The sequence below is a fragment of the Camelus bactrianus genome, chromosome 10, assembly GCF_048773025.1.
Source record: "Camelus bactrianus isolate YW-2024 breed Bactrian camel chromosome 10, ASM4877302v1, whole genome shotgun sequence".
Lineage (NCBI taxonomy): Eukaryota > Metazoa > Chordata > Mammalia > Artiodactyla > Camelidae > Camelus > Camelus bactrianus.
Window position 1 is genome coordinate 56,485,292 of NC_133548.1, and position 20,381 is coordinate 56,505,672.

The window sequence follows — 20,381 nt, forward strand, 5'->3', positions numbered from 1 at the left end:
GAAGCAGATATTCTGTCATAGCAATAAACTCATATTCAATTTTGCTTCACTGGAGATTTGTGATACAAGAGGGAAAGCAGAATTTTCCTGAAGAAACTCTCTTCCAAGTTTTTGTTCGCCAAAACTCTGAGCCCCTAAAAGATTGATGTTCAGGGAGAGTTTAGAGAAGTAGGTAAGAAGTACTATCAGACGTCATTTGATTTAAAGAAAATAAAGTCACGTGATATTTTAAAAAGAGTGTGTGTTTATAGAGTAAAATGCACACCTTAAAGGTGTCTTTAAATAGGTAGCACTTTTAATTATAAAATCTTAACACCACTGAACAAATTCTGTGATTGGAAACTTTCTCAGGAGCAATGCCCTTTCTTTGCACGGGGTCACTAATATTGTCAGTAGTTTAGGGTCACCTAATGTTTTTATAAAAACTTATCTGATGGGAGAAATGCCTGACCATGTTTTCTTCTACTGTGCTCCATTTTGCGTTTATTTTCGATGACACGATTTTTCTGAAGTCAAAGACATAATGAATTTAAGCCAGTGGTTCCCACACCTGCCTGCATCAGAATGACCTGTGAGGGTTTTTGTTCTGTTTTGAGTACTAACACCACAGTGCTATCCCTGGACACACAGATTTGGTAGATCTGGGGTGGGACTCCGGACTCTTGTGTTTACAAAGGTTTCACAGGTGACCGCTTGGTTGTGAGAGTTTGGAACCAGTTTTAGACAGTAGACCAGTTCTTTCTGAGAAAGTTATGAAGGAATCAGTCACATTTTAAATTGCATTATCTCTTTCAGTACTATAGAATTGCTCAAAATTTTTTGACTTGATAATATTCAGCTGATAAATGCTAGTATCTGTAGAGTATAACTGGTAAGTTCTTTTTATCAAGGGAAGGTAAGAAATACTACTCTTCATTATTTCACCACTGAGATACATAAAATTTAATTTTTATAAGCAGGATTTAACTAAGTACTTCTCTCTAAGCTGCACAGCACAGTGGTTCTCGGGAAGGTCCTACTTTGCTTTAGCTGGGGAGACCACAACCACACCATGAGCCCCTCTCTCGCTTGCAACTCCTACAAAGCTTCCTTTAGTTCTCATGACTTTAAATTCAGCATAATCTTATTAGCACTACACTCAGCATTACAGGGATTTGGATATATACTGTGTGTGAAACTTTATCCAACCACGCCTGGTCCAATCTCATGTTATACGGTGAAGCTATGGGATTAATGCTACCCCTGGGAACTGGGAAGTCTCACCAGAGGTGCTGCTGTGTATAAAACTGATTTCTGTGCTCAAATCGTGAAGCTATGCAAAAGGAATCACTGCATTTACATAAAAAGTGTTAATGACGCCTGCGTCATAAATCAGAGCATTTGGGAAAGTATATATTTGTGTTTACTTAATATTTTAGAATTAAAAAATTATTTATTTACTTTTGTTTATTTGGGGGGGAGGTAATTGGGTTTGTTTGTTTGTTTATTTACTAATTCAGTGGAGGTACTGGGGAGTGAACCCAGGACCTCACACATGCTAAGCACGTACTCTTACCACTGAGCCACACCCTCCCCCATAGAATTTTTAATTTTAGAGTTTTTGAATTAAAAATCAGTTTCTTTAACACTTAGACTTTTCATATAACTTTAATGTGTAGGCTTGGTTTTGAATAAAGTCTTCTTAATCAGGATCGCTCTCTGTCTTTTTTAAAGAAATGGAAATGTAAAAGGAAACATGACTAAATGAACATAAAGTCTCAAAATCTACCCTTTCAAGGCAAGTATAAATCTATGTTTTATGAGGCTTACTGGAAGCATATTTCCTCTTTACTCACTAATCTCATTCCACCATCCGCAACCAGCACTGCTATCATCATAACTGTACCCTGTCCTATAATCACCACGGTGCCCTGGACTAGAGGTCAAAGCTAATAATAATAATGATAATGATAATTATGGCAAATCTGAATGCAGCTTATTTTGTCCCAGGCTCTGTCCCAAGTGTTTTACATAGATTACTTCATTTAATCCTAATAATAACTCATGAAAGAGGGAAAAGTGGGGAGACAGGCACAGAGAGGTTATGTAACTCATCCAAGGTCAAACAGCTAGTAAGTGGTGAACCCAGAGTTATTCTGACTCCAAAATCTGAGCTCTTCACCAAGATGCCACCCTGGCTCTAGATTCCGGGTTTTGGATTTGCCTCTTACTCTCTACTTGTTGTAGGGGAAAATGGGGAAATTATGGCATCTCTACCGCCTCAGACTCTCAATCTGTTATGTAGGTATAATAACATCACTCTGCTCCTTTTGCATGGTGTTAGAGGAACTAAAGGAGAAACAGGAAAGCATCTGGGCTGTAATGGACAGTATCAGGGTTTACCAGTACTGTTATAAATTCAGAGCCAGGACCCACATAATTGGCTTTGAAATCTCTGGCTGTCACATTTATTTCATTCTGCCTCATCCCCTGTCTCAACGTGGTAAATGAGACTTTAGAAAAAGATTAGAAGGAAAAAAACATAAAACAAAGTATCAAGCTCTAACGGATCAGTTGACAGCATTTCCATTTAGGACACAGCCTATGTAATAAAGGACTCACCTTGTTCTACTTCAAGGTTGGTCTACCTAAAAAAATCTAGAATGAGGGTTGATATTTAAATGTTGACACACAGAGGCACATACACTCACAGGGACTGCTAAGTTCTTTCATGAGGACTGAGGACGTTCATTAAGACAACCATCTGGGGTCTGGTGTCATAGCCGGAACAGCAGGACTGACCCCACCCAGTAGGGCACCATCCAGAAGGCCTCCCTTCTTTTTTGAGAAAACCTGATTGCCCTCCCTGAACAGGCTGTAAATATTGCTGGAGGAAGCAATGATATAAAAGTTCAGTTCTACCTTTATGGATAAAAGGAAAACCAGAGAGAGATTAATTTGAAGCACAGAGAAAATTCTAGAAATCTTAAAACTAATAATGCAACCCATGCAGTACAGCAGAAAGAGGCAGACTATGGAGTTAGTTTGTGTCCTGATCCTGTTATACACCAGCTGCATGACCTTTACCAGCAAAGTCAAGGACATGGATTCTGGAGCCAGACTGAACTGTGTTCAAATTCCAGTTTTGCTACTTACTATATATGGAGAAAAAATTTAGTGGAAATATATATATAAATAATGACTATCTCTCTGCAGTGTGAGTTTTTAAAAAAATATTTTAGTTATTTTGTAACTTTTCTACAAATACACATTACTTTTATGCTTAGGGAAAATAATAAATAGAACTTACTGGAAAGAAACCATTAAAGAGGTCTATAAAGCAATAAAAGGGGCAAGGAATAGAATAATTTTCCAAGGATACACTCATATGTGGACAATTAGGAATCAGCTGTCTTCAGTCTACTATTACTTTATTGACACATGGATGTGAAAATAAACTCCTAGAGGAAGAGGCTAAGCCTACTTGTTTTAAGTTATAATATACCCCCTGTTTCAATGTCACACAGGTAAGGGCCAGAAATAAGCTGCACATTTTGGTGGTGATAGCAGTTAACTTGCAATGTAAAGGGCCTGGGGTCAATGAATAGTTGATTGCTTCTACAGTGGTCCCTCCAAAATTCACCATCACCCACCATTAATCCTTTTTTGTCTCAACCAGCCCTGGAAGCCAAGGATGAATTCACTCTATTAAAATGTAATGCAGCATTGATTAAACAACTATCTATTTGAATTTCACATCTATAATGATAATAGCCATAGATGTGCAATAACCATCTTCCATAAAATTATAAGGCCTAGTGTTGTGTGTTTATGCCTGGATAATTTATTAGGTACATGCAAAATGACAAATATCTATACAAGACAGTCTCAAAATCCCATTACTGTTTCATTCTTCCTATCATTAAATTCACTTCCCTGACAGCAAACAGCAGCATAACATGTTTTCCAATACATGTTTGGATATCCTCCTTTAATTAAGATTTGTCAGCTTCCCATTAGCATGCTCACTCCCTCTGTTTCTAACAGGAGAGCTCTATCAATCACGCCTCAAAGTTTATGTAAGTAAATCTAAATGGTTATGTGGGGCCACCAGCAATAAAGAGAAAACTCCCTTGAGGCTTCCATTGAATAGTTTATCCTCCATCTGTCTCACTTGTTTTGCCCTATTCACCTGCTCGGCCCCCCCACCCAACTATACTTTGCTTTAAAAGAGACACAACAGTACCCGGCTTCATGCAGCAGAAATCAAGTATACAGCACAGAGCAAAACAGGTAATCTAGAGACATCACTGGGAATCTCTGATGTGGTTAAGTTTTATCATGCACTTTACAGAGGCTATGAGGAGTCCGATGCCATGTTTTGCAGAATATCTTTGAGGGAAAAGCTCATGAGATTAGTTGTTGAGCGGTACTATAAATAAAGTGGGGGCAAAATCAATAAATTACACAGAGGATAACTGTATTTAGCCACACAGGCCAGACTGATAGTCTAGTTTTCATCATATTCAACTCCACTGAATACTATATTTTCAGCGTAGATGGTAGTTGATACTCATTGTATTAATAAAAAGAAAGATCATTAATAAAGCATTAATACTATAAGACTTCCTGTAATATAATGTTTAAGGTGCTCTGCAAGATGAATTAGTTGAAAAATGTGTATGTCAATTTTGTTTGAGTATCTGCGTAACGCTGGCTACATTTCCATTCCACCAAAAAATGATTTGGTGGAGTAGTTCACCTTGAATCTTTGTTTTAAGTAGTATTAATAACAGCATTTATCAAGTGCTTACTTTTTCCCAAGAACTTCACATGCATTAACTCGTTTATTGGAAATAATAAGCCTGTGAGGTGGGAAATATTATTCTGCTCATTTTACACGTGAGAAAACTGAGGCAAAAGGTAGTTATGTCACCTGGTCAATGTCACACAGCTAGGAAGCAGTCAAGGCAGGACCCTGAGCAGGGCAGCTCCAGGGCACACCGGCCTCATCACTGTGTGAGCCGGGCCCCGATTTGAAAGCAGGCATAGTTGCCTGCCCAGGACATTCCCAGTTCTTTTCTCCTATACTTGGTTAAAGGCATTTAAAAAGATTTATTTCCTGTGTCAAAAGAAGGAACTTTCAGTTTACCCAGAAATGGTTTCAAGTCAGTAAATACAAATTAAAAAGAAGAGAGGGTAAAGACATGGAAACAACCTAAATGTCCATCAACAGATGACTGGATAAAGCAGCTGTGGTATATTTATACAGTGCAATACTACTCAGCCATAAAAAAGAATAAAATAATGCCATTTGCAGTAACATGGATAGACCTGGAGATCATCATTCTAAGTGAAGTAAGCCAGAAAGAGAAAGAAAAATACCATATGATATCACTCATATGTGGCAACTAAAAAAAAAAAAAAGGACACAAATGAACTTACTTAGAAAACAGAAACAGACTCACAGATACAGAAAACAAACTTATGGTTACCAGTGGGAAACGGGATGAGAAGGGGATAAATTGGGAGTTCGAGATTTGCAGATACTTCCTAACATATATAAAATAGATAAACAACAAGCTTCTACTGTATATCGCAGGAACCATATTCAATATCTTATAGTAACCTATAAGGAACAAGAGTATGAAAAGGACTATATGTCTGTGTATGTGTGACTGAACTCTTACGCTGTACACCAGAAACTGACACAACACTGTAAACTGACTATACCTCAATAAAAAAAAGACGCTAGAACATGACCAGACTTCACTCTGATGGAAACTGTTGTCTGATCCTTTGAGAAACGGTCCATCACGGAGACCATAAGCCTTGAGACATAATTAAGGGGCTGTCTCAACAACACAGACTTAATAACTGACATGTTTCTGTAACTTAGCTCAGTGCTTCTCAAATGTGGGTATTCATCTGCACCCTGGGGCTTGTGGTATTTGACAGGGACTTAGTATCCCCAGAAACCTTTCTGGTATGTTACTTTCTGGTTTCTTGTTGTTATTTTAAGATTTTGGATGAAAATAATTTAATTTGTAATAAAAATAGTTTCACATGAACGCAAACAAAGATATTTCCCATGCTTTTATGACAAAATCTAAGATTTGCCTGTTTCATGCTTGCACAGAAAGCTTCACATTCTGCCCCAAATCCCGAGGAGAACAAATTTCTTTTTCAAGGCCTAAGGGCATGTGGGTAGAAATATTTGAGAAACAGTTGTTTAACCTCTAATTAGTTCTGATCCACAAAGTTAAACACCAAAGGAAAAAAAATTAACAAACACTTATGCTGTTCCTGAAAGATCACGGCATAGCTGATAACAAGTATAGAAAAGGCCGCAGGAAAGTCACCTGACTTAAGCAGGCCGGCTCCTCCCGTGGCGCTCGGCTGCTGCATCTAGCCCTGCCACGCAGCTCGGATCCCTCCTCCCCACTTCTCCTCCACCGCTACCTGTCCTTCCAGCCCTGGCTGTCAGAGTGGTCCCTCCTCTTCTTCACACACCAGTCAGAGGTTTTTCTTTTATAAAACATGAGTCAGATAATCTCATTCTCCTGGTTACTTCTCTCTGGTTCTCAATGCACTTAAAATTCAACCTACATTCTCTAGTATTACCTACAAAGCCCTACATCATCTGGCTCCTGACTCCTTCTCCAACCTAATTTGCTGCTATGTTCCCATTAGCTCATCTCCTTCCAGCCAAGCTGGGCTTCCTTGTATTTCTGGAACACACCTAACTTATTAATGCCTCAGGGACTTTGGCTTGTTATTTCCTCTTCCTGGAAGGTTCTTTCTCTGATCTTTATATCACTTTTCCCCACTTTTTATTCAGGTCTCAGCTCATATGCTATCTCCTCAGAGGGACATTCCCTGGTTATCCGACTTAATATTGCCGTCTTCCCCAACAGTGTCTATGGCATTATCATACTATTTTCTTTATGGTACTTATTTATCTGAAACTCTCTTATCTCTATATCTCCTATTCAACACACTAGAACTGAAGTCCATAAGGGAAGGAGCCTTGTTTGGTTTGTTCACGATTGTAATTTTGTTGCTAATAACTGTGCTTGACACATGGTAGAAGCCTGAGTATTCACTGAATGAGTGAATGAATGAATGAATGAATGAGAAAAGAACTGGAACACACTTTAGATAGTATTTCCAGTAAGCCACTGTTCTAGTATTTGGCGAGAGTGGAGTGGAGGGAGACTAGTTGAATGGGTTGTATCTGGTTAGTAATAAGGGAGTCATACTGTGACTATCAAGAGTCATTATTTGGAGTGGTCCTTGAAGGCTTTATTTAGCTTCTGCTTTTTGATCAAATTACATGAGGGAACATTATATGGAGGCAGTTGGAAAGACATCTGGGTATAGTAAGTTCAGGGCCAGGTGAACTTGGTTTCTATCACTGGGAAATAGATGGCTCACAGCCGATAGGTTAGGTCCCTGGCTTTCATAATGGCATTTATCACATTCATAACTCAGGAAATTAAGCCCCCACATCTTTAAAGAGAAGTTTTACTTTGCACCCTCAATTTTGGGGGATTCATTTTAGTTTGGATGATTTGTTTGTGTATCCTGAGAATATGTAGCCAGACGGTGAGGGTGTGTGGTTTGCATCTCTTCTGGGTGATCAGGGAAGACTTGGCTGAGTAGAGAGGGAATCCATAGTTGTAGGTAATGTACAAAGTGGGCACTCCTCACAGGTGAGCATTGTTGATTATAGCTTTTTGTAACTGTTACCTTCTAACTCCATCCAAAAAAAAAAAAATCAGCTTAGAGAAACAGAAAGAGCACTGGACTGTGTGTTTGAGGTCGTGGGTTCTATATCTGATTCTTCTACTCCAAGTTACGGGACTGACGGGCAGACAACAAATCACGCTAGGCCTTGTGTTTCTTATACACCAAATGGAGGAATATTAGTCTCTATGGTCATTTATGGCCCTTCCGGCTCTGATAGTCTATAATTCAGTGAGCCGAAAAACATCTCAGCATCTCTGTAATAGCTTTGTTTCCCAAAAGTTGAAGACAGGGTGTTTACAGGGTAATAATTTTGATTTATAGGGGAGTCAGTAGGCTTTCTACTAAGAGAATTTTATCCAAGGCCTTTTTGTTTATGCTTCCTTTCTCTAAATTAATGGAAAAATAAAATCTCCCAGCTTACTCAGGTACACATTTCCTTAAACAGTAAGAAAGGGATTTTCTAAAAAAATTCCAGGTAAGTCATTTAGGTATTCTTCTAATCAAAATTATTTCAAAATTTCTTACTGTATTTCCCCAGAAAAAGTGAATATGAGTCAGGAAAATAGGCAAATATTTCTTATAACAGACAAAGATATTATGAGGATACAGAACAAAAGACTATCAATTTGACATAATCTAATAGTTTGTTGGAAGGTTCCCATTTCACAGAAGTGTATCCCCATCAGCCCAAGTCTCATCATTAAAGATTCATTCCCTTGATTTACTATTTTAGAAAAATTAAAAAGTAGGCCCCAAATATAAGCTACTATAATAGGATAATAATCTTATACAGCCCTCTAAAGATGACAACCTTCACACATACCATCATATTAAAACCTTACAATTCCAAGAGGAATTAGAAGACCCTTTACCCCAAATTTACAAATAAGAAAAATCAAGACTCAGAAGATTAAATGGCTTGTTTAGGATTATCTAGGTGGTAAGTGGTAGGACCAGTCTCCTGATACAAGCCCAGTCCTCTTTACCCAACATTTTTCCATGGAAAGAGACTGCATGAGATGGTGAGTAGGGGGTGGGGTGGGGATAAGGACTTTGAAGATAGACTGACCTGAATTTAAATTTTGATTCTGCTATTTGCTTGCTGTGGGACATAAGAAAATTACTTAAACTCATTTTTCGATAGCTGTAAAAGCAAGAATACCATATAAATAATATAGGTCCAATAATATATATTAAAGCACTCAGTGTTCATGGCACATAGTAGTAATCCTTTTATTCTTACTACTCTATGTAGTAGACTAGACTTACAACTAGGTTGCATATGAGAGAAAGGCTAGAAATATAAGGATAATTTAAAGGTAGGTACTATTTTCCCTTATGAGCCTTGTGGTCAAACTATAATAGATGTATTCATTTTACTCTATTTCACCTTCCTCCTCGAGCACGCACGTGCTATCTCCTGTCACGAACGCCCTTCCTCATCTCTTGACTCTGATGAATGCACATTTTTTCAAGCTCAAATGCTACAGTTATCTCCTCTTTAAAACTTTATTTGATGCAATAGGCTGTTCCTGTGGCATTCACTTCAATTAAAAAAAAATCATTTATAAATACTTACTAAGTGCCCAGTGCTGGGGAATTCTGCTAGAGCAATCACTTCATTGAACTGATCTAATTTTGTTTCTGTTAGTAGTTCCCACACTTTGGGACTTTACAGAAATTTTACATTTACAAAATGAGGACTGATATAAAATAAAGTTGCCAACTTTTAATTTTCTAGGTAAGGATATATTAAGTAACTGCCATTGAGTACCACAAAAGAACTGGCATTTTGAATACAAAATATAAAAGCTCAAGATTAAAATAAAATGAAGATAGGCTTTATAGAAAACTGCATGGAGGGGATCTGCATAATCAGGGAACAGGTACTGGAGAATCCACTGGCTTCACATATGTTTTTGTCCCAATTTGACAGTTCTTAAGAGATGCTGTTTCTTATTTAATTTTGCATTCCTAGCGCAGGGCCCACCTTTGAGTAGGACGTATACAATGGGTATGAATGAGGCAGTGAATTAACCTCTGAACACATATCTCTGAGACCTATGGTGATGCCTTACAGCACAGAGCACCTGTGAGAAGAGCCAGTGGTGGTGAGAGAGCGTGGGAGGTGTGTGTGTGTGTGTGTGTGTGTGTGTGTGTGTGTGTAAACTGATATAATTGATTTCACACATTTCCCAGGCATTAGCCATTCAGAAGACTTTATGCAATGTTAAGATTGTCCTGCCAGAGAACAGGCAAGAAGTAAGGGACTGAGGCATGTCACTGTACGAAGAGATGGACTCTTTTCCTTGGACACCATCTAAAATATTCCAAAAGCCATCTTAGGTGGATTAAGAATTATAATGAGTATACTTATAATAAATAGATAATACTCATTTAATATTAATTATATATGAGGCTCCGCTGTAAGTTCTTTGTATGTATTATTTCATTTAATCATTACAACAACCTACTGAGAAAGATCTGGTTACTATTCCCATTGTAAAGATGAAGAAACTGAAGCTTGTAGAAGTTAAAAGATTTGCCCAAGGTCACACTGTTAGCCAGTGGTAGAAGTAGGTCTCAGACTGGATCCAGCTGTCCTTAGAAACCATCAAAACTCTTGGATCCCTTTCTAGCCACATATTTCTATGACGAGAACAGTTTTATATGACTTGGTTTTCATTTTAAAAATAAGGAGAAAATTAAAATGTTTCTTCCTAGCTGGAATTTTAAAGCTTGTAAGGCACCCAGTTTCTCTACTTAAAAGCTGTGTGACCACAAGCAAGTTCCTTAACCTCTCTGAGCTTCAATTTCTACATCTCTAAAATGGGTATGAAAGCTCTTCTTTCTGTGTTTTGGGGAGGATTAAGTGGATAGCTTAAGTACAGCATTTAGCAAAGGGCTTGGACCATAAAGGACTTTAAAAAATTTTAATTCACTGTGGGGCCTAGTAAAATAAAATGACATTTTCAAATTAAAATCTTATCAAATATTAGCTATAGGAGGAAAGCAAATACATTATTGCTCTGGTGAATAAAGGTGCTTATTTTATACAATCTTTAGAGAACCATGAGGATTATCTTTGCTGCAGCCACCATTTTAATTAAGAGCACAGAGATTAGGCATTTCAGCATAGGAAGAGGTTTATATTTGATTTAAACCACAGATGCACATTTGCAGCATCTAAACATTCCATTCCTTGGCTAAAGATGTAACAAGCCACTTCAGCAAACCTGAAATTGCCAAATAAATGGAAAATGCTTAATCGTTTAAAAAGAAATAGCAAAGGAATGAAAAGACCAAAGCATACACGGGCACCAGTGAGGAAAGTCAAGCAGCAGGAAGTCTCTTTTTTAAAGAGAGTCAACTTTTTTAAAGGCTGACAACTGACTTCATTAGACAGGCAGCACACAAAAGCCAAAGACTGCATCTCTATCCTCTTTACACGCAAACACTTTCAGAAAAGACGTGTAATGGAATCTATATGTAATGTCATTCTGGGCAAAAGTGGTCCTCACTGACTAAAGCAAGTTGCAGAGCAATGTGTAAAATACACACTTATTTTGTAAAAACAGTGTCAAGCCCCATCTATATCTGAGATTGCATTTGTACATGTTTGTATGAATACAGAGAAGGTATGAAAGGTTCAAGCCAGAATGCCACACTGGGAGCCTCAAGACAGGTTGTGCTGGAGGGAGTTTGGGGGAGATTTTTGTTTCTTGAACATCTTTGCACTACTTCACCAAATGCAATGAACATATATTACTTGAGCAAAAACATGTAAAGGTAAAAAAGAAAAAAAAGTACATCTCTTATGATTTATCCACCTATTCATTCATTCATTCATTCGCTCAACATCCATTATTTATTGAGTCCTTACCGGTGACCATGAAGTAAACTATGTTGCTCTTCTCTGAACTGTCAGACCTGACTTTGTCAGAGGCATGTTGGCTAAATTTGGTTTTACTTTGTGGGATTAGCAATGTGGTTCTGGGCTCTGTCCTAAAATCCTGCCCTGTTCCCCCCTTGGGACTAATGAGATATATTAAATTCAAACCATTTGGAGTTAATTTCACTCTTTTCCTTTCCACTTGTAGTTATTGCACTCGGGGGAGGGTTGGCTGATTCCCCAGTTCCACTGAATTGGGGGTGGCCATTGAAAGCAAGAACACGGAATTTAGAGTAAAAAAAACCCAGGGTTTTTCAGTTCTGACTCTTTCACTAACCAGATACGTAATATGGGTAAGCTACTTCCTTCTTTTTGAACCTCAACTCCACCTTCTCTGAGTAATAATACCGATGTTACAGTACTGCTGTGAAGCTCAAATAGCGTTAGGTATCGAAAGTCCTAATAAATTGAAAAGCGATGGATATGCGTGTGTTATGTCTCCAGAAAGAATCTGTGGATTTGCTTCCAACAAGGGACAATGACACATGTTTACAAGTCTGGGCAGATTTCCACTTGAGGTAAGACTATAACAGGTTTGAATGGTGCAGAATCAACAGTGGCCATGTTGGGCAAACCCAATTTCTTCCCAGTAATGATCACAAACCCAATTAAGCAGTAAGTATATCTGACCTGGTGTAATCGTCTTCAACAAGCATGTGCTTTGGAATCGGTGAGTACCTTCCTGGAGAGATGGGCGGCAGGGAGGTTTTGTATTCTAAAGTGCCATTGTTGCCAGAGAGTAGATGATTTTCCATTGGTGGAGAATAAGCTAAGGGGTGAAAAAAAAAAGAAAAGAAATCTGTTAAGTGGGTGATTCAATGTGTCACGCTACAGTTCTGTTAAAACTACAAAGGTTTTGTTACATGCTAAGAATTTCCTTGTCCTTCAACAGGGGGAGTTGCTGTTTGTTTGCATTTAATATGTACTAGCACATGGTGACCTTTAGGGTTGAAAAGATGTAGTAACAGTTTTATCTGTAAGCCCAGTTAGTGTAATTACATGAAGAGAAAAATTGGAGGAGAGACCTAGCACTCATTTTCAGAATGATGATTAATTTTCCCATTGAAATAAAAATGTTAGCTTTCTAATTGCAGAGCTCACATTCTTTACATATAATTATTATCAAATCATCAAAAGCAGAAGGCTCTTTGGAGCAAGTTCTTGTATAAGACTTTAATCCCCAAACATGCTGTCTTCCCATCCCAGAAAGGCTAAGAACTCTGGCCTTTCTTTTCTGTTCCTCCACCCTAATGTGTCTCCCTTTTGGGTGACTGAAAAATCTTCCTAATTGGGTCTCCTGCCCCTACTCTCTCCAAAATCCATTTTATACATTGAGAAATCCAGGTCTGATCACACTGTTCTTTTGCTTAAGTGCTCTCCAGTGCCACTATTGTATTGACTATAAATTCTCCCTTTCCCCATCCTTACAAGGTTGACTCATTTCAATATCCCCACCTTACACACATCCTGTGGTCCTTAAACAAAGTCCGTTCTTCCCCAAATCTGTACCTTTGTTCCACTTTACCAGCTACCTGCAAATCCTGTCTCCTCCCTCACCTCTGATACTGAAATCTCACCCATTCTTAAAGACAAAATTTGACTGCCACCCTCTGCATAAAGATTTTTCTAATATTCCAAAGACAGGTGATACCCCTTTTCTTTGAGTACCCAAAGGACATTTATTTTTACCTCTCTCATGGCATATACCTCCCTCTCATTTTGCCAAATATTGCTGCTGTTTATATATCTAAATTAGCCTTCCTTTCAGTGAGGGCCATGATTTGTATCCCATATATTACCTTACAAGGTGTCTTGCACATATTGAAACTACTCAATACATATGTCTTGAATTGCACAGCAATTTTGCTCTCTCCCTTTTTTTATCGTTGACACTGACCTTATAGGCCCTTCTAGAAGAGGCTCACAGAGCCTCAAGACTGATTTTCCTACATTTATCTGGTTTGAAGAACTCTTTCATATCCTAAGGTAAGGCTGATCTCAGCTTACTGCCTGCTTGGAAAAAAAAAAAAAAAGACGTATTTGGGGGTAAGTCATTTTATAATCATCATTAAGAAAAGCAATAGCTAATGTAATAAGCAGGTAACAAAATTATTCAACCTTTAAATTTCTCTCAAGAGAAACATCCAAGTCTAAGAGAGGTTAAATGACTTGCTTAAGACCACAGTACTAATTAATGACAGGTCCTGAAGACACTGCGAGTTCCTAATCTCGCAACTGATTTCTTGAAATTTCAGACTGAGCAAATACATTGATGTGGATGAAACTGCCCCTTAAACTCACATCAAAAAATGAATTGCTTCTAAATCTAGTCCCCAAAGACAGAATCATCTTACTGACCAATTAAAAAAAGGAGAAAACATGGGGCTTTTGTAGCAGTGACTTTGTGGGGACCCAGCCCAGCATCTCAGAGTTAACTGTTGCCCTAGAAACCCGCACTTCCAACCCATCTCTCCTGCCACAGTTACTGACAACTTTCTCTGGCTTCCCTGCCAACCTAACACATTCAGGTAAAGGTAACAACGGTATCATGGTGATTAAGGATCATGGTTTCACCATTTGAGGGCAAGGTCCTTTCCCCCAGGAAGAAGAACAGTGCCATCTTCAGTTCATTTTGCCAGTCCCTCTTTTCCACTCTGCTACTGTATAGATCTGAACTAGGAAGAGGGACTACTATGGCATGAGAGCTACCATGCTTCAGGGGCTTCAGAAATAGCCTTTAAAAATATGTTGCCCCTATGCTGTTGTAATGACACTGTCCATAACACACATCCGTAAGCCTTTCTATAACTGTGAACCTAGTAAGGCCTCCAAGGCAATCAAGAAGTAAAGCACAGGATCCCCCTGAAGTATTTCCACAAGCTAAACAAGAGTAAAGGTGCAAGCAGAGGACTTTGCCAAGTTTTGTAGAATTCCAATTTTGCAAATCTGGCATGCTATTCGAAGATGACACTGAGAGTGGTACTTACAGTGAGTAATATCAGGTGGACCATAAGGATCAGTCATATAAATGGTGGTGGGTTTGCCAACTTTTAGATAAACTACATCTGACGTGTTCTTCAATATTGCTACTGCCTCTTCATGTGTTACTTCTTCTAAACTGTAGTTGTTTACCTGAAAGGGGAAAAAGAAATCATTATTAGAGCCAGATCTCTGCAGGCAAAGAGAAATATTTAGGCAAGAAGATATACAAAATTAGGACCTTATGTAAAGATTAAATTGCAGTAATTACAGTCCAGTACCTATGTCATACTTGAACAGTCTAGATGGATTAATGACATTAGCCAAATCAGATAAGGTTCAGTAGTTAATGCTAAAAAACAAGGTTGCTCTTGTCTTTTTTAGGAAGCAATATATTATCATGGAAATCAAAATACTCTTTGTGGAAAAAGGAACAAAGTGGTCAAGGTGTCTTTCTTGTGCTATGGTGATTGCGATTACAAAAGTAACACACATTCATTGAAGAAAACAGAAACAAAGGAAGAAAATAAAAATTATCCATAATCTCCCTATACGAATATATTTCTTTTAAATAGTTGTGACTGTATTATGCATTGTTTGGAACCTGCTTTTTAACATAGATTTGCCTATATTATGAATATACTTCAGCAATATGAATCTTCTTTTATACAAAGCATTGTGCTGCATGGCCATAACATAATGATTTAACTAATCTCTTAACTAAAACACATTTAGTTTGCTTCTAATTTTATTCTATTATGAATGATGTTGCAATAATTCTTTTTCTACATTTGCGCACCACTTAATGACTTCTACAGGATGATTCACAAGAGCGAACTCAGGACCAAATTATATGAATATTATAAAGCTTCTGATACCTATTCCCAAATTGCCCTCTGGAACCATGAACCCGTTTTCTCTTATACCACAACTAGATGAGAATTCCACTGCTTCACTAAACTTGGCTTTTCTCACTTTAAAAATCGTCGTTTAACGTGAGTCTGTTTTCTAAGGAAAGAGTGCTAAAGTTGGAACACAGACCTCTTCAGGTGAACAAGTTTGAGAAAACCTTACTGCCATCGGCTTTAACAGCAACTCCTCTTTATTGGACAGAAAAGCCTGTGACACCAGTGCCATTGTTACTTCATGGCAGTGGCTTACAGTGGAGCTCTGCGAATCTTCTCTTAAATGGTTTAAAAATATTCAGGAAGTATTTTAAAGACCTAAGTTAGCCTTCTTTGGCTCCCCCCTCCTTTTTTTTTTTTTTTTTTTAATGGAGCAATTCTCTAGCTGGTTTCTGCTGAAATGATAGGGAAGTAAAATAAATGTAATATAAGTGTAAATAAATAAAATAGATTGGATTCCTACATATTCTCTGTACTACCTAATTAGCACTTTAGTCATATAATACCTTTTGGTGTTGTCTTTTTTTTCCCCTTTTTTTGCCTTATGTTGTTACATAAACTCTATATACCAGTTAATCCTTGGTGGTGTAGCCCAAGCTAGGGACCCTGGAACTGGAGGGAACTGAACCTGATTGCTGACCACGAGTTCTCCATTAAGCTGTAAGCCTCTCTATGGGTTCTTACATTTTTCTTCTAGAGAAGTGATATTCTCTTAAATCCTTTTGTATTTCCAGTGTCTATCACTTGTTCATTCACTGATAAAACATTTATCACTTACCTATTATGTGTCTGTCAGTCGCTGTTCTAGATATTATAGATGCAGTGATAAACAATAAGAATGATAATCATAATCATAGCAGATATTTATACAGCCTTAATACATATTAGGCATGATTCTAAATTATTTTACATATATTAACACAATCAAACCTCATGATAACCTATGAGCTAGCTACTATAATTACCTTCATTTTACAGATGAGAAAAGCATGTCTCCAAGGGGTTAAGAAACTTGCCCAAAGTCAGGGATTTAAGAGTAGCAGAGGCAGAACTCAAAGCCAGGCAGTTTGGCTCCAGAGGGCATGCTCTTAACTACTCATCTATACTGCTTCTTCCGGATGGACACTGCCCACGCTTGCATGAAACTCACATTCCAATAGAACGTAGTTGTTTATGAAATGAATGTATAGAAAAGTAGACCCATACTGAGTGGGAATGCAGAGGGAATACAGGTGTGGGAAGCATAGCTCATGATGGCAGCCCTTGGTTTTAGACAGAGAAATAACAGAGACAATAGCAACAATAACAAGGGTTAACATTTACTTAACACCTAGATGTTACACATCGGGGAAGTACTATGTATATACTTTGACATAAATCATATGATTGATCCCGGTATAGCTCCATGTGTTAGACATTAATAATTAGACCCATTTTACAGGTGAGAAAAACTGACATCTGAAGAGATTAAATTGCAACAAAGAGGTCACACAGCCCCCAAGTGGCAAAGCCATCAGTTGGATCACAGTCCTCTTGAAAAGATGAAAAGGAGACTGCCTTTGGGCATTGGTTCATTGAAACTTCAGGCTTACATCACCTATTCTTTCTTCCTTTAGAACAGAGTCTCTTTCCAAGTTCACATATAGAAGTAGTGTGGATTCCTAAGTGTTAAAAAGGCTGAGTAATCATCACAGTTCTTGCTTAATCCAGTGGTGACAATATATTGCATCAGCCAAATACGCTGACATAGTCAAAAAATAAGTCAGCAAAATGGAAAGTAGCTTATCTGTCTCTTCAAAACCTTCTTATATATTTGATTAATCACTTTTTTAGAGCAGTACCACTTGTACCTAGATAATGAATATTTACAAACAACACTCATATACGATGGTTTAAAATGTGTATGGAAATGGGTGTTTCCTCTTAAAAGATGGTTACCCAAGGTGGCTCTGAATATTGTGACCATGCCCCCCAGAAAGACCTCTACTGAAAATACAGAAGAGAAGAGGAGTTTGTTGGCATAAGCAGAGGGGATGATAAGCCAATGGATAAAGACCCTGAAGGCTAGAAACCACCTGGATTAGATGGCAAGTGGCACAAAGCTGTTTCTGACAAGGGCTCACTGCCTCTCTCCCCAGGGTCCAGAAAGCACACAGCTCATCAGATTATCCGTGGAAAATAAAAGATGTGGCAGTGCTTATTAAATTGCACTTTCCCCATTTTTAAGTTGGGCATTGAAACAACCCAGAAAATGTTATCTTTAAGTGTGTTTTCTGAGAATGACTTCCTTCAAAGACTTGCAGACCACCGGGAAAATCTTTAGACCAGAAAACAGAAGTTGAGGAAAGGATGAAGGTGAGGAGTGAGAAAAGAGAGATGACTAGGGGAAATACTGGTAGTTTAAAATAGCTGGTAATTCAGTCAGTTTCTATTTGGAGACTACGAAGTGTTGGAAAATTTACACAGATTTTAGTTCTGAGACAGGTGGTACGATTTTGGCAGCAAAATGTGGTGATTAAGAGCATATGCTTTTGAGTCATGTAAGCCAGGACTCAGCCTGGCCCTGGCACTGCCTATCCGTGTGACCTTGGGAAACTTCCTTAACCCACCTAGCCTCAGTTCTGACATCTGCAAAATAGGTGTGATAATAATCACCCCCTCAGAGGGTTACTGATTTAAATGTATTGACATATGTAAAGTGGTTACATACTCTTGTTACTATTACTTTTGTCATCATCCATCTCTCTTCCCTGGAAACAGGAACTCTCGGTAAGAATTTTCGCTGAGCATTTTCCTGTAAACATCTGTGAACTGATGAGTTTAATTAGAGTACTGTTGGTGAGGCTTCTGTGTGGTCTTTTAAAAAATTCAGAATAGTACAGGATCTGGACCAAAAAGTGCTCTTTTGTGCTGAAGTCTTCAAAATGTTTTTCACGGAAGTGGGTTTGTTTGGGTTAATTATATGTGCGCATTATCCTCTGAACTCTCAAGATAAAGGACCTACAGCTGGAGCTGATTGTTCACAGAGAGAAGGGACATTATACTGATTGGCTAGTTGCTCTTGTCATTGTCTTTCATTGTCTTTTTCTTTTTTCCTTTTTTTCCCTTTTGCATCAAGTATCTGCCTCTAATGGCGAACACTGAGCAACTGGCCTGGTTTCAGGGAAAACAAATTCATGTGCATTTGAATGAAGTGTTTACGTGGGGTGGGCTACACAGAGAGGGACACATGTGCAGCCTGGCTGTGTATCTGCAAAAGGACCCAGGACTGAGGCCAAGAGGGAGAGGTTGGAGGTGAGATGATTCATTTTCTCAAATGGTAGAGCGAGCACTGAATTGCAGCATGATGTGCACAGAAGAGGGCACATCAGCTGAAGGAAGAGGTGACAGGAGACTTGCAAGAAGGGAACATGCAAGCGTGCTGGGTTTTCAAATGAGTGTTGGCAAATACACATGTGATGGTACAAAGGTGGGAAGTGTGCGGGCAGGAAAGGGTGTGATAAGGAGAAATGAGCAACGTACGACTCTGACCTCTTCCTATTCAAGCAGGAACACCAATGTGGTGGGACACACTGAGGGGTATGAGGGACGTAAGCTGCACTGAGACGTGGTACAAGGAAATGTGAGACTCTGAAACGCTGTGAAAAAAATCACAAACTCCAAAGTTAACTTTATAAAAAGAAGACAGAAGGGATGATCACTATACTGGAAGACAAATTAAAAAGGGGGCCAATCTAATGGAGTGATGTCAATGATATGAAAAATACAGATGCATAAACCAGAGACTGACTTCTCTGCAGTGCATTTCAATTAACTGTTATAACAAAATTTGTTTTAAAAATAATAACTATGAAGATATAAGAAATGTTAATAATGGTTATCTCTGGATAATAAACATTTTCTTCTTTTTCATCTTTTCAGCAATGAGCATGCCTTAGTTGTGGCCAGAAGAAAATTAACTCTTTTCCAAATGAACAAGAACAAAAATCTTAAATAAGGGAGAAAAGAAACTAAGTGCAGTGGCCTCTTTATGAGACACACGAAGCAAGATCACATGAGTTATGGAAAAATGGAATGGGAAAGAAGGAAGTTGATTTCTCATGCCTGGTGAATTTACTTAAATATATGAGAAATAATAGCTATATTTTAAACCTAGGTGTTTCTAGAAATGAAGGCAACTTGGCATAAGGAGAGTAATTTTGAATGGAGATTCAGATCTGCTATCAATTTTTAGTTTTATGAATTTTGGTCAGTTAACATATTTACTGAGCACTAATTTTCTTATATGTGAAACGGGGATAATACTGATTTATTTGGCAATTTACTTGTGTTTATGGAAAAGAAATGATACCAGGAACCTGAAAACTCACTGTATGATATAATACAAAGCAGTATACGAATAGCTATCAAAGACCATTATCAGACATAGTGCTTTTGTGGATCCTGCTGATGGAAACAGTCTCTTCCCGTTCAGGGTTCTTTCTGTGACAATGATCCCGTACAACACTGACTCCTCAGCGCCTCTTTCCGTCTCAAAGACTGACCTTCTCAAGGGCAATGATTAGATCGCTTTCATCTTTGTATTCCCACAGCTGCCTCACTGTAAATAGTAGGCACTTAATAAATGTTGTACTAATAGGCTAAGTAAGTTAAAAAAATAATAATGTGGCATAGCAAAGGAAAAGTGATCAAGGTTCCCTATTTAATAGGAAGAATGAAGCATTTGTGTTGAGTTTTTATCTTACGTTTGTGTTGAGTCAGAGAGGAAAGGATAAGGAATGAAGGTCATTCAACCAACAATACACATTTACCGG

The 20,381-nt window shown here is 38.2% G+C and overlaps 1 protein-coding gene across 16 annotated transcripts in view; it reads right to left on the reverse strand.

The window, feature by feature from the left end:
* The window catches only part of DLG2 (discs large MAGUK scaffold protein 2), a 1,731,178-nt gene that overhangs the window by 438,088 nt on the left and 1,272,709 nt on the right, over positions 1-20,381 (reverse strand). For all 16 annotated transcript variants that reach the window (XM_045509092.2, XM_045509086.2, XM_074372765.1 and 13 more), the window contains 2 exons: positions 14,671-14,815; positions 12,314-12,452 (listed from right to left, as the gene is read on the reverse strand). In XM_045509092.2, coding sequence (XP_045365048.1) covers positions 12,314-12,452; positions 14,671-14,815 — 284 coding nt within the window. The remainder of the gene's footprint in view (positions 1-12,313; positions 12,453-14,670; positions 14,816-20,381) is intronic.